We start from the raw sequence: 14,926 nt of genomic DNA, 5'->3' as shown, positions 1-14,926 counted from the left end.
GTGGAAATATAGAAGGAAATGAAGCTAGGGTATGTTTTGTAATTGTAAATAGGTAGTGTGTTATTTTGATAGGGTTAAGAAAATTTTTTTTTTAAGATTTTATTTATTTATTTGACAAACAGAGATCACAAATGGGCAGAGAGGCAGCCAGAGACAGAGAGAGAGGGAAGCAGGCTCCCTGCAGAGCAGAGAACCTGATGTGTGGGGACCCCGGGATCGTGACCTGAGCTGAAGGCAGAGGCTTTAACCCACTGAGCCACCCAGGTGCCCCTATTTTTTTTTCCCTAAGATTTTATTTATTTATTTGAGAGACAGAGCCAGAGAGCATAAGTGCCCCCAGGTGCCCCCGTCTTTAACCCTTTTCTTAGCATCCTAACTCTAGGCAATTTCATCCACATTTATGACTATTTTCCACCTCCATGCAAATAACCCACAAATTTATGTATTCTACCTTCTAGTTCCCAGTGTCAGAAATATGCATATCTCAAGAACATTTCAGACTTCTCTATGTCCAAGACCAGACTCATATTCTTTTCTTTTTGATCTTGGTCCTCTTTCTTCGTTCCTTATTTCAGTGAGTCCACCGCAGTCCACCTGTCATCCTTGATACTCCTTAATACACCTCCCCATTCTCACTGAGAATGTCTGTCATCATTTCCTTTTGGTTGGTCTCTTATTTCTTGGGGCACGCCTGGGTGGCTCAGTTGGTTAAGCATCTGCCTTCGGCTCAGGTCATGATCTAAGGGTCCTGGGACTGAGTTCTGTGTTGGGCTCCTTCCTCAGCAGGGAGCCTGCTTTTACCTCTGCCTGCTGCTCCCCCTGCTTGTGCCTTCTGTGTGTGTGTGTGTGTCTCTCTCTCTCTCTCTGACAAATAAATAAATATATAAATCTTTTAAAAATGTATTTTTAAAATCATACACTTCTCTCCATCTCCAGTGTCACCATCTCAGTCCAAGTCACTGTCATCTCTCATGGTCTGCAGAATTACTTTTTTTTAAGATGTTATATATTTGTCAGAGAGAGGGCACAAGCAGGGGAATACAGCAGGCAGAGGTAGAAGCAGGCTCCCTGCTGAGTAAGGAGCCTGACACGGGGCTCGATCCCAGGACCCTGGGATTATGATCTAAGCCGAAGGCAGTTTGCTTAACCAACTGAACCACCCAGGTGCCACCCCACCTCCAGCAGAGTTTCTGGCACATAGTAGGTGTTCAGTAATTAATTTGTTGAATATTTATGGATAAATACATCATTCAACATTCAAAATTCTGAACACCTTGTATGAGCTAAGTACTATATAAAAATGAGGGGTTTAGCAAAGGCTAAAGGCTTTTATGTTTGCAGCAAAAGATTGGCTGATGGGTTATAGAAAGCTTAAAAAGTGTAAGAGCATACTTCGTACTAATTTATTTTAATTATGCCCCAAACTGTCAAAAATAACACTTGGGGATATAGGAGGTTAATGGGTTTTAGTTCTTCACAAGGGGCACCCTTGCTGAAATCCCATTCATTCTAATTAGGGTTTTATATAAATTCTTCCCCCAGACTCCATCATTTTGCTCTAATTCTATGATTATACACTTTCCATTTTTATTTATCATTACAAGGATTATTACCCATTTTAAAATGTCATTCAGCTTTCTGAGGGGACTAGGATGTTAGAATTCAAGTCTTCTTGGTCTTAAGAATTGAGAAGTTTGATTTTGGGGGCGGGGGTCGCAGAGGACAGGTCCTTTACCTGTGTTTATTACCGTGGAGGTACTTGATCTGTGAGCAGTGGAAGGAAAGTATTTTTTCTTTTTTGCTCTTTGGTTTTAAATGAATTGAAGTACGAAAAGAAAGGCAGTTGTGTGAGAATCAAGGGCCTGGTATCTGGTCCAGATATGTTTTCCTACAGAGCTTCTTCCTTATTGTGAATGACTCTGGCTTACCAGAATGGCGAGCAGGGACTAAATAATTGTGGCCTCTGAGAGGAGCTTGAGTTCCCTTTACCACCCATTCCTTCACTGCCTCATATATCCCCAAGGAGGTGTTTGTCCAGTAGCCTCAGGGCCAGGATGCTATAAGTAAACATGATGGGAAGTATAATAATCACAGTGACTGTCAGAGGACTGTTAGTTATTGTCTTGTCTCTTATCAGCCTGTTCAGAATACTTAATAAAGAAGCAGTATGATGACCCTGGGTTTCCTTTGGGTGAGGAATCTGTATCTCTAGCCCTCATCTCTTCTTGACAAATCGTTAGAAGACTAGACTGGCACCAAGATGTGGTATGGGAAGGCAGGCCTGGAGTGGCTGGTAGGTGCTGACTACTACAGGCCTTTAGGAGAATCACTGGCTTTTCTTCTCTCAAATATGTGCTTTGGATCTTAATTGGCCAAGATTAGTCAGTGGTCATAAAAGCAGTTATTTGTGGTTAGTATATAGTCCAGTCCATGGTTGGGGAATCTACATACAAGTTTAGGACCAAACCCTAGTTGTCAAACAGTGATTTTTGCCTGGAACATTTGCCTTCGAATGTCTCCCTTGAAACTATGGTGGGGCAAGCCAGTGATTGATGTTTTGGATCTGGAGCAGATGTCTTTCCATGCCATCACATCTAAGAAATGAATTCTCTCTTTAGTTGTTTTTGTTGTTGTTATTTTTAGTTTAGTTTAGTTTTGTTTTGAACTTCTGATTTTCTTCAAGTAACAGCTTACAGATATGTGGGGATATGTGGGCAAATTGGTCATTTAAATAATCCTAACAATTTTATACCCTCTGTATTTTTTTCTGCTTTTGGGGAATGGGATATACATTGATCTAGTTTAAGCTTTGATTTCAATTTAAGAAGATTGAGTTTTGTGTGAGATTTTTAAAATGAAAAATTTTCTAAAGTAAATTAACTTGTTTTGATAATTTTTGGTTAATTAGTCCTGTGGTCCTTAATCACCAGCTAGTTAGGCACACTTCATTTTACATACAACGTACAAAAGAAGAGGATAGCAAAATTTTTGTCCTCTAAGAAATTTGAATCCAGTTAAGAGGTAAGACTGCCATACCTGAAATGATTAGAGAACCCAGCAGCTATAGTATGTATGTAATCAGGTACCAGCCGAGGTTATAAGAATTCTAAGAAGGAAGAATGGTGTTTTGGCTTGTTCTTCTCACGTCTCTGGTGTGGGTAACATGTTCTATATTTTTGTTTTACTAGGTACTGGGGCATCCTGCATCTATCCTTTACTTGGAACAACCTTAAATGGCTGGTATTTTCTTGCAACAGAAGTAGATGACATGTGCTTCAACTATGCAAAGAAAAATGTGGAACAGAATAATTTATCTGATCTTATTAAAGGTTAGCTCTACAGAATAAATATCCCTTTCAAGCAGTGTTTATTAACCTGTCATTATAATGGAATACATCTCCTTTTTTGCTTTAATATACAGACTTTGGTAATTTAAAAAAATACGGCACATTGTGGAAGGAAAAATAAAATAATATATAACAAAGGAGGAGGCAAACCATAAGAGACTCCTAACAATATAAAACAAACTGAGGGTTGCTAGAGGGGAGGTCGGTGGGGGATGGGCTAAATGGGTGATGGGGATTCAGGAGGGCACTGGATATTATGAGCACTGGGTGTTACATGTAAGTGTGATGAATCATTAAATTCTACTCCTGAAACTAATACTACACTTACATGTTAGTTCTAATTTGAATTTAAGTAAAATCTTGGAAGAAAGAAAATAAATGAAACAAATAGAACAACAAAAAAAAATATGCTACACTATGGGGTTTGTAGCTTAACTCAGAAGGAAATATGGTTGGTAAATACAGTCACTCCTCATAATTTGTGAATTCTGTATTTGTGAATTTGCCTGCCTGGGGTTATGTTTAACCCCAAAATCAATACTTGAGGTACTTTTATGGTCATTTATAGGCATGTACAGAGTGGCAAAAAATTTGAGCCCTCCAACACACGTTCCCAGCTGAAATTGGACAAGGTGATGCTCCTCTGCCCTTTTGTTTTAGCTCTCTGTTGTAAGCAAGTGTCCTTGTCATAGTCTATTTAATGTCACTTACTTTTGCATTTTTGTGCTTTTTCTTGATGATTTTGCTGTTTAAAATGCCCCCTACACGTAGTGCTTAAGTGCTATCTAGTTGGTGTTCCTTCAGAATAAGAAGAATGTGACGAACCTCACAGGGAAATGTGTTAGATAAGCTTCATTCAGACATGATCTAGTGTTGTGGGCCATCATTTCGGTATTAATGAATCAGCAGTGTATATTAAATGAGGTGTCATAAATAAATAAATAGAAATATACCTAAAGTAAAATTATATATTGATCAGTTGTGGAGAATGTTTGACCAGAGGCTCACAGTTACCTAACCTTACCATTTCTCTTAGGAGCCATTGGTTCCAATTCAGCGTTCATGGTGACTTTACAGAACATAACAACCACAAATAATGGAAATCAACTGTATATGAAATAACCTAGTCACCAAGATTTTATTTTTTATAATTTGACAGAGAGCATGAGTGGAGGGAGGGGCAGAGGGAGAGGGAGAGAAGCTGACTCCCCGCTGAGTGGGGAACTAGTGTGGGACTCATTCTCCCTACCCTGGGATCATGACCTGAGCTGAAACCAAGAGTCGGATGCTTAACCGACTGAGCCACCCAGGTGCCCTGTCACCAAGATTTTAAAAGGGAAACCCTGCTGTTGATTAAAGTATACCATCTTTTTTATTTCAGTACATGGAACTATGCCACAGACAACCAAGTTCCCTTAGTGACTAGTTACTTTTAATTTTGTGCTTACTGTATATTTGAAGAGCTGTTCATTTTTTCTTTTTTTTAATTAAAGAGAGTTGATGTCTCTTTGTGGAAGAACTAGGCTTCTCTTACTGGTGTTAAGCATATCATTATAAGGGGAGATGTTAACATTGTTAATGTGTTTTTCAGTTGTCCATTTCTGTGTTACAAATTACTCCAAAATCTAGCAACTTTAAATAAGTAATTATCTCATAGATTGTGTAGGCTGGAAATTTGGGCATAGCCTACTTGGGTGGTTCTGGTTCAGTTTGATGAGTCTGCAGTCATCTGAGGGATTGACTGGAGATAGAGATTTGCTTCCAGAATGGTTCATATAACTTGGCCATTGGTAAGAAGCTTGAGTCATTCACATGGATCTCTCCTCTAGGCTACTTGAGCAACCTTACAGCGTGTCAGTTGGCTTCTCTTAGTGCAAGTAATTAATGAAGTAGGGTAAGGAAGAAGCTACTCTTTTATGGCCTAGCCTCAGAAGTGACATCCTTTCACTTCATATTCAGTCTGTTCAATAAAAGTGAGTCACTGAGTGCAGCCTATATTCAAGGAGAGGGAAATTAAACTCCACCTATTGAAGGAATTAGTGTCACAGAATCTGTGGTCATACTTGAAAACTACCACAGCATTAATAGTAGTTAACAGTTCCTGTTTTTTCTCCTAGTGGTAAAAGTACCACAGAAGACACTCTTGATGGATGCTCTTAAAGAAGAATCTGAGATAATCTATGATTTTTGCATGTGCAACCCTCCCTTTTTTGCCAATCAGTTGGAAGCCAAGGTAAAGTACCTTCTGCTTTAAGACAAATGACTGTTTTTAGGGGCGCCTGGGGCCCAGTTGGTTAAACCTCTGTCTTTGGCTCAGGTCATGATCCCAGGGTCCTGGGATTGAGCCCCACATCAGGATCCCTGCTCAGCGAGGAGCTGCTTCTCCTTCTCCCTCTGCTGCTCCCCCTGCTTCTCTCTCTCAAATAAATAAACAAAATCTTTTTTTAAAAAAGAGAGATAATTGACTATTTAAGTTGTTCATGTTTGCAAAGATAAGAGCAAAGAATAACCTTTATTTTGGAAGCTACATCAGGATGCTTCTGGTATCAAGCACCTGAGGACTCAGTTCAGATTGACTTAATAAAGGAAGTTTATTGGCTTAAATATCTGAGAAATCCGGCAGCAGTGTAGTTTATGTATACATGAAGATATATACATGAAAGTACCTCTGCCGTAAGTGTAAATTGGATTTAACAAAGTGAGCCCTCCTGTGGAACCAGAATCGAGATGAAGAAATACATTCCTTTTTGTTTCATTTTTATTGAGATATAAGTCACATGCCATACAATCCACCCACTTAAAGGGTAGAATTTAATTATTCTTAGTATATTCACAGAGTTGTGCAGCTATCATCACAGTCCATTTTATTTTATTTTATTTTATTTATTTTTTTTAATATTTTATTTATTTATTTGACAGAGAGAGATCACAAGTAGATAGAGAGGCAGGCAGAGAGAGAGAGGGAAGCAGGCTCCCTGCTGAGCAGAGAGCCCGATGCGGGACTCGATCCCAGGACCCCGAGATCATGACCTGAGCTGAAGGCAGCGGCTTAACCCACTGAGCCACCCAGGCGCCCCTCATCACAGTCCATTTTAGAACATTTTCATCACTCTCCCTCCCGGCCCGCATTCCCATTAGCAGTTACTCTGTTTCCCACAGCTCCTAAAGTCCTAGGTAAGCACCAGTCTACTTTCTGTCTTTATGGATTTGCATGTTTGGACATTTCATGTAAGTGGAATCATACAATATGTGGTCTTTTGTTACTAAGATTCATCCACATTGTAGCATGTATCAGTACTTAGTTTCTTTTTATTGCCAGATAATATGCCATTATATGGAAATACCACATTTTCTTTTTTTTTTTTTTTAAAGATTTTATTTATTTATTTAACACAGAGAGATCACTAGTAGATAGAGAGGCAGGCACAGAGAGAGAGGGAAGCAGGCTCCCTGCTGAGCAGAGAGCCAGATGCGGAACTTGATCCCAGGACCCCAAGATCATGACCTGAGCCGAAGGCAGCAGCTTAACCCACTGAGCCACCCAGGCACCCCAAAATACCACATTTTCTTATCCATTCATTCATTGATGGATGTTTGGGTTACTTTACTTTTTGGCTATTAAGAATAATTCTAGGGGCGCCTGGGTGGCTCAGTGGATTAGGCCGCTGCCTTCGGCTCGGGTCATGATCTCAGGGTCCTGGGATCGAGCCCCGCATCGGGCTCTGTGCTCCGCAGGGAGCCTGCTTCCTCCTCTCTCTCTGTCTGCCTCTCTGCCTACTTGTGATCTCTCTCTCTGTCCAATAAATAAATTAAAAAAAATAATAATGCTAATGAGAGCATTTATATACAGATGTTTGTGTAGATATGCCTCCCTGGTATATACCTAGGAGTGGAATTACTGGGTCAAAAGGTCACTCTGTTTAGTTGTTTGAAGAAGTGCCAGACTGTTTTCCAAAGTGGGTGCACCAGTTTTCATTCCACTGGCAGCAGTGTGTGAGGGTTCCAGTTTCCAGTTTCTCCACATGCTTGTCAACACTTGTTATTATATGTCGTCTTGATTATAGCCATTCTAGTGGGTCTGAAGTGGTATCTCATCTTGGTTTTGATTATTTTTTCTGATGGTTAATTATATTGAACATCTTTTTATGTGCTTATTGGCAATTTTTATATCTTCTTTTGAGAAATCCTTTACCCATTTAAAAATTGGATTATTTTTCTCTTTATTATTGTTGTAAGAATACTTTACGTATTCTAGACACAAGTCCCTTATTAGATTTATTATTTGCAAATATTTTCTCCTGTTGGTTGTCTTTTCACCTTTTTTTTTTTTTAATTTATTTATTTGTGAGAGAGCCTGAGAGTGAGAGCACAAGTGTTGGGGGTTGGGGGAGGCGGTTAGAAGGAGAGGGAGAAGAGGGAGAAGAAGGCTCCCTGCTGAATAGGAAGCCTGACTCAGGGCTCAATCCCAGGACCCTGGGATCGTGACCTGGTCTAAGGCAGGTGCTTAACCCACTGACTCACCCAGACACCTCATCTTTTCACTTTCTTGCTGTCCTTCGCAGCCTAAAAGTTAAATTTCAAGGAGTACAGTTTCTCTAAGAAACCATTGCCTAGGGGCACCTGGGTGGCTCAGTGGGTTAAAGCCTCTGCCTTCATTTTAGGTCATGATCCTAGGGTCCTGGGATCGAGCCCTGCATCAGGCTCTCTGCTCAGTGGGGGAGCATGCTTCCCACCTCTTTCTGCCTGCCGCTCTGCCTACTTGTGTTGTCTCTCTCTGTCAAATAAATAAATAAAATCTTTAAAAACAAACAAACAAACAAACCATTGCCTAATTCAAGGTCATAAGGATTTACTCCTTATTTCGAAAATTTCGAAAATTTTATGATTTTAGCTTTTCTATCTAGATCTTTGCTCTGTTTTAGTTAATTTTTAAATATGATTTGAGGTGGAAGGGGATTAAATATTTAATTTTAAAAAGTGAAACCTTAAGAGTACTAGAAGAAAACATAAGTAAATATTCATATAATCTTCGGGTACAATATTTTCTGTGTATAATACCAAGACAAAACATTAAAAAATGACATATTAGGTTACATAAAAAAGGTAAAGTTTTTATATGTTAAATCACAAAGATGGAAGGTAAAAAGGATACTGGGGAAGTACATTGGTAGGAATGCAGTTGCTTAAAATGTAATATTGCAATGGCTGTATGATTTTTAAATCCTAGATTTAGCATAGTAGTTGGAAACTAAATTACATCTAAGCATTCTTACTTAGAACTGGATTATAGTCAAAGCCTTGGTCTTATGGTGTACAAATTTTTTACCAGATGTTGTTGCTTTTGTGCAGGGAGTAAACTCTCGAAATCCCCGGAGACCTCCACCTAGTTCCGTAAATACAGGAGGTATCACAGAAATCATGGCAGAAGGAGGTGAATTAGAGTTTGTTAAAAGGATCATCCACGACAGTTTACAACTTAAAAAAAGATTAAGGTAAGTTAGTTATTACAACACAGGACTGTTTTCTCCCTGTGTAATTCTAAAAGAAACCATGTCACTTAGAGGAAATGTAATCACAGTAGTCTGAAGAATAAACAGATAAAAATGGAAAAGGTTGGGCGCCTGGGTGGCTCAGTGGGTTAAGCTGCTGCCTTTGGCTCAGGTCATGATCTCGGGGTCCTGGGATCGAGTCCTGCATTGGGCTCTCTGCTCAGCAGGGAGCCTGTTTCCCTCTCTCTCTCTGCCTGCCTCTCTATCTACTTGTGACCTCTCTCTGTCAAATAAATAAATAAAATCTTAAAAAAAAAAAAATGGAAAGGTTGCAGATTCCACAGGCTGTAAAGACCTTGTTTCTGAGGATGCTCTTACGCTTTTAATTGATTTGTGTTTCTTGTACTCCTGGATAGAAAGGAGGAAAATACTGTATGATTGTATTGCTCCCATTGGCATGGTACCGTGGTGGAACAAGACTGATTCAAATATGGTTTTTGATTAGAAAACAGATGGCTTCAGATCTGTCCCATTGACCAGAATAAATTTGTTGCCTAGTCCTTGATGCAATTTATGCTCTTGGAATTAGTTTCCCAAACAATGACAGATGTGAGGACATTGAGCTATCAAGAACTTAATGAAGAGAAACTGAGATCACTAACCAGTTCCAGAGGAGAGTTAAGGCTATTCCTTTTTAAATGCTAATTATTTCTGGGGCCCCTGGGTGGCTCAGTTAGTTAAAGCCTCTGCCTTTGGCTCAGGTCATGAATCCAGGGTTCTGGGATCTACGCATCGGGCTCTCTGCTCTGCAGGGAACCTGCTTCCTCCTCTCTCTGCCTGCTTCTCTGCCTAATTGTGATCTCTGTCTGTCAAATAAATAAAATCTTAAAAAAAAAAAAAAAAGCTAATTATTTCGGACAACACACCTGTCATTAAGCAGCATAAGGTACTTGAAAAGTGCTATTTGTCATGCTTGACTTCTCACCCTGCCAAGTGTTGTTGAAATGATGGATAATGTGACAGTTGAAAGGTAAAAGGGTTTTTAACCCTAGGATTGTTTTGGGACATAGAGAAGATTTTTTAAAACTGTGATAAAATAACATGAAATTTATAGTTTTCACATAAAATTATACATTTTCAAGTATACAGTTTAGTAGTGTTAAGTACACTTGTATTGTTAGGCACCTAATCTCCAGAACTCTTTCTTATAGAACTTAAACTCTCTACATCTTAAACAGCAATCCCTCATTCCTCACTTTCACCCCAGCGTCTGGCAAAAACCATTCTGTGTGTCTCTGTGAATTTGATTATTCTAGGGACTTTTTATAGTGTTTGACCTTTGTGACTGGGTTCTTGCAGTTAGCATGGTGTCCTCGGTGTTCATCCATGTTATAGCATGCATCACAGTTTGCTTCCTTTTAAGGTTGAATAATAATAATATTCCATTGTATCTGTATACCACATTGGGTTTATTCATCTATCTATCGATGGACATTTGGGTTGCTTTTCCCTTTTGGCTATTGTGAATAATGTTGCTGTGAACACAGGTGTGCAAATATCTCATATAAGACCCTAAATTTCTGTTCTTTCGTGTATAAACCCAGTGAAATTGCCAGATAAAGAAGACTTCTTTTCTTTTGAGTTTTTATGTGTTTAAAGCTGCTTATTTTACTTAAAGGCCAATTCCAAGGCAATGAATATCATAATTTGTTAAATGTGAGTTTATACACTTGTGGAAAGCAACTGGATTATTGGGTGGTCTGCCTTTCGGAAGATTTACACATTGTTGAAGCCAGAGGTTAACAAATTTCTGCTTTAAATTGATTTCTTCAAAGACTTACTAGGGTATGAAGAAGAAAGTGACTTAAGTTACACTGAGCATTGAGAAGAGTTTGAATAATTAAAATAACCTTAAAGGAGGTAACAAAGCAGTGAAACTGAAAAGAGGTAACCAGGGCCATGTGGCTGCTTCAGAATCTGCTATTGGCTTTTGAGGGGACTGGACCCGACCAGGAAAATAGGGAAGGTTGCTTTCAGGAGGCTTTTAACTAGTAAATATCTTTTCTTTTCTTTTTTTTTTTAAGATTTTATTTATTTAGGGCGCCTGGGTGGCTCAGTGGATTAAGCTGCTGCCTTCGGCTCAGGTCATGATCTCAGGGTCCTGGGATCGAGTCCCGAATCGGGCTTTCTGCTCAGCAGGGAGCCTGCTTCCCTCTCTCTCTCTCTGCCTGCCTCTCTATCTGCTTGTGATCTCTCTCTGTCAAATAAATAAATAAAATATTAAAAAAAAAAAAGATTTTATTTATTTATTTGTCAGAGAGAGAGAGTGAGAGCGAGCACAGGCAGACAGAGTGGCAAGCTGAGGCAGAGAGAGAAGCAGGCTCCCTGCTAAGCAAGGAGCCCAGTGTGGGACTCAATCCCAGGACACTGGGATCATGACCTGAGCTGAAGGCAGCCACTTAACCGACTGAGCCACCCAGGCATCCCTTCTTTTCTTTTTTTTAAAGATTTTATTTGTGTGTTTGATAGAGATTTCAAGTAGGCAGAGAGGTAGGCAGGGTGGGGGGTGGGAAGTAGATTCCCTGCTGACCAGAGCGCCTGATAGGGGGCTTGATCCCAGGACCCGGGGATCCTGACCTGAGCCAAAGGGAGAGGCTTTAACACACTGAGCCACCCAGGCGCCTCTAACCAGTAAATTTCTATTATTTCTGAAGTCCCATTCAAACTACAAACGGATGTTTTATTTTTATTTTTTTAGGGAGGGGTTGTGGGACAGGAGAGGGAGAGAGAGAATCTTAAGCAGGCTCCACACCCAGCATGGAGCCCTGATGCAGGGCTTAGTCTCACAACCCTGAGATCCTGAACTGAACAGAGATCAAGAGTCAGTCAGATGCTTAACCCACTGAGCCACCTATGACCCCAGGAACACTATTCTGAGGGAAATTGATCTGTATGTTCCAAGTCTGCCTATACCTAGCTCAGTGGCAGCCCCCAAATTGAATGAAAGGTACATATTTGCTAGGAAGGATAAATTACTAGAGCCCATCATATGACTGGAGAGTTGACCATTTTGAGCTTGGTATTGTAAATGGAAAACACTGTTCATTTATGATTTATTTAAAAATAGGGTTCAGCAGTCTTGTCTGTGCTGTTAGGACTCAGGCAGATTGAGAGAGATAATAAGGAAGATAAGAAGAGAAGAAATTAACTTATTTTTATTGAAAAGAGAATAAAGCAATGTTTTTTTGAGAGTATTTCTTACATTGTTTACAGTTTGACATTTGTTCCATGTTGATTTTTATTAGTACATAGTACCAGTTCATGTCCTCCTACATATTTTTATAGTTGATATAATGTTTATATAAACTTGGCAACTCTCAAATTTTAGAATGCTGTGAAAATGCTTGCAGCCATACTTTGGCGATACCGTGGGTTTAGTTCTAGACCACAGCAATGAAGTGAATATTGCAATATGAAGCAAATCAGATGAATAGCTTGGTTTCCCGGTACATATATTATATGCACATCCGTCTATACCCTAGTTTAGTACATACCTTTATTTAAAAACACTGTATTGCTAAAAAATGCTGACTCTCATCTGAGCTTTCAGTGAGTTGTAAGCTCTCTGCTGGTGGGGGAATCTTGTCTCAGGGTTGATGGCTGCTCACTAGTGGTACCCGAAGATTGGAGTGGCTGTGGCAGTTTCTTTAAATAAGACGACAGTGAAGATTGCTGCATTGACTCTTTTCATGCCATTTCTCTGTATCATGTCATGGTGTTTGATAACATTCCACTCACAGCAGAACTTCTTTCAAAATTGCAGTCAATTCTCTCAAACCCAGCTGCCCCTTCTATATGAAGTTTATGTAATATTCTAAATCCTTGCTCGTTATTTCAACAGTCTTCATAGCATTTTCACCAGGAATAGATTCTAGCTCAAGAAACCATTTTCTTTGCTCATCCGCAAGAAGCATCTCCTCATCCACTCAGGTTTTATCACGAGATTGTAGCAACTGAGTCACGTCTTCATGTTCTACTTCTAATTCTGGTTCTCTTGCTATTTCCACCACATCTGTGGTTTCTTCCTCCACTAAACTCTTAAATCCCCAGAAGCCATACATGCAGGATGGAGTCAGCTTCATTTCTAAACTTTTGTTAATGTTGTTATTTTGACTTCTTCCTGTGAATCCTGGACATTCTTAATGGCACTAGAATGCTGAATCCTTTCTAGAAGGTATTCAGATAGTATACTTTGTCCAAATCCATGAGAAGAATCACTGTCTGGTGGCTAGAGCGTTATGAAAGGTGTTTCTTAAATACAAGATTTGAAAGTCAAAATTACTGCTTGATCCATGGGTTGCAGAGTGGATGTTGTGTTAGCAGGCATGAGAACAACATTTATCTCATCGTGGTCTCCATCAGGACTCTTGGGTGATAAGGTGCATTGTCACTGAGCAGCAGTATTTTGGAAGGAGTCTTTCTCTGAGCACTAGATCTCAGCTTTGGGCTTAAAATACTCAGTAAACTATGTTGTAAACATTGTGTTGTCATCCAGGCTTTATTCCCTTTATGCAGCTCAGGCAGGGTAAATTTAGCGTAACTCTATTTTTTTTTCTTTAAAGATTTTATTTATTTATTTGATAGAGATCACAAGTAGGCAGAGAGGCAGGCAGAGAGAGAGAGAGAGGAGGAAGCAGGCTCCCCACTGAGCAGAGAGCCCGACTCGGGGCTCAATCCCAGGACCCCGGGATCACGACCCGAGCCAAAGGCAGAGGCTTTAACCCACGGAGCCACCTGGGTGCCCCATCTGCTGATCTATTTAGAAGCTTCGGTGAGTGAGTCTCTGAAAAAGAAAATGCTGGGGCGCCTGGGTGGCTCAGTCAGTTGAGCATCTGCCTTTGGTTCAGGTCATGTCATGGTCCTGGGGTCCAGGGATTGAGCCCCGCATCAGGCTCTCTGCTCGGTGGGAAGTCTGTTTCTCCCTCTCCCTCTGCCTGCCGTTCTGCCTACTTGTGCCCCCTCTCACTCTGTCAAGTAAGTAAAAAAATAAAATAAAGAGAAGAAAATGCTATGAAGCAAACTCAAGACACAGGCACAAAACAAGAACAGCAGGATGACAAACACTCCTGCCTGCCACTCTGCCTTGTTGTGCTTGCGCGCTCTCTCTCTCTGACAAATAAATAAATAAATAAACAAATAAATAAATAAATAAAATCTTAAAAAAAAGAAATACTGCAGGTGCTGCTGCGTGTCACTTAGGTGCGGCATGAACTGTAACAGGGAGATAAGGCATCCGAAGTGCCATCACTGAGATCAGTCCAACAAATTTAACTGATTTCACCCCATGTTACAAATTCTGCTTAGTTCTTACACTTTTTCAGTAATAATAAGAAAAAAAAATCTAGAGGGATAAGCAACAGATGGTAGGGTTAAAATACTTGTTTTTAGTCCCTTATTCAGAGCTTCAAAATATAAGCATATGTCATTTTAGTGTGCCTTCTTTTATTGCACTTTACAGATCTTTTTTTTTTTTTTTTAAACATACTGAAATTTGTGGCAATCCTGCCTCCAGCAACTCTACTGACATCATTTTTCCAATAGCCGTTGCTCACTTTGTGTCTCTGTGTCACATTTTGGTAATTCTCCCAGTATTTGAAACTTTTTCATTAGTATAGTATTTGTTATGATGATCTGTGATGGTACTATTATAATTATTTTGGGTGTCATGAATCACACCTATGTAAGATGATGAACTTGATCAATGAATGTCATGTATGTGTATGTTTTTAAGATTTTACTTGTTTATTTGAGAGAGAGAGCACAAGCAGGGGGAGGGGAAGGAGAAGCAGGCTCCTTACTAAGCAGGGAACCCCATTTGAGTCTTGATCCCAGGACCCTGATATCGTAGCCCAATCTGAAGGCAGACACCCAAGAGACTGAGCCGCCGCCTAGGCACCCCTGTTGTGTATGTTCTGACTGCTCTACCAACCAACTGTTCCCACGTTTCTTTCCCTCTTTTCCTTATTCCCTGAGACACTACTGTATTGAAATTAGGGCAATTAACAACCGTACAATGGCCTCTTAAGTGTT

General features: G+C 39.9%; 1 protein-coding gene across 1 annotated transcript in view; it reads left to right on the top strand.

The window, feature by feature from the left end:
- METTL16 (methyltransferase 16, N6-methyladenosine) overlaps nucleotides 1–14,926 on the top strand; it is a 78,569-nt gene that overhangs the window by 33,183 nt on the left and 30,460 nt on the right. The window contains exons 4-6 of the mRNA XM_045985662.1: nucleotides 3,189–3,329; nucleotides 5,465–5,580; nucleotides 8,697–8,839. Coding sequence (XP_045841618.1) covers nucleotides 3,189–3,329; nucleotides 5,465–5,580; nucleotides 8,697–8,839 — 400 coding nt within the window. The remainder of the gene's footprint in view (nucleotides 1–3,188; nucleotides 3,330–5,464; nucleotides 5,581–8,696; nucleotides 8,840–14,926) is intronic.

This window comes from Meles meles, chromosome 18 (genome assembly GCF_922984935.1).
Source record: "Meles meles chromosome 18, mMelMel3.1 paternal haplotype, whole genome shotgun sequence".
NCBI classification, from domain to species: domain Eukaryota; kingdom Metazoa; phylum Chordata; class Mammalia; order Carnivora; family Mustelidae; genus Meles; species Meles meles.
Note: the sequence above shows the minus strand (reverse complement) of the source record. Positions and strands in the feature narration are given on the sequence as shown.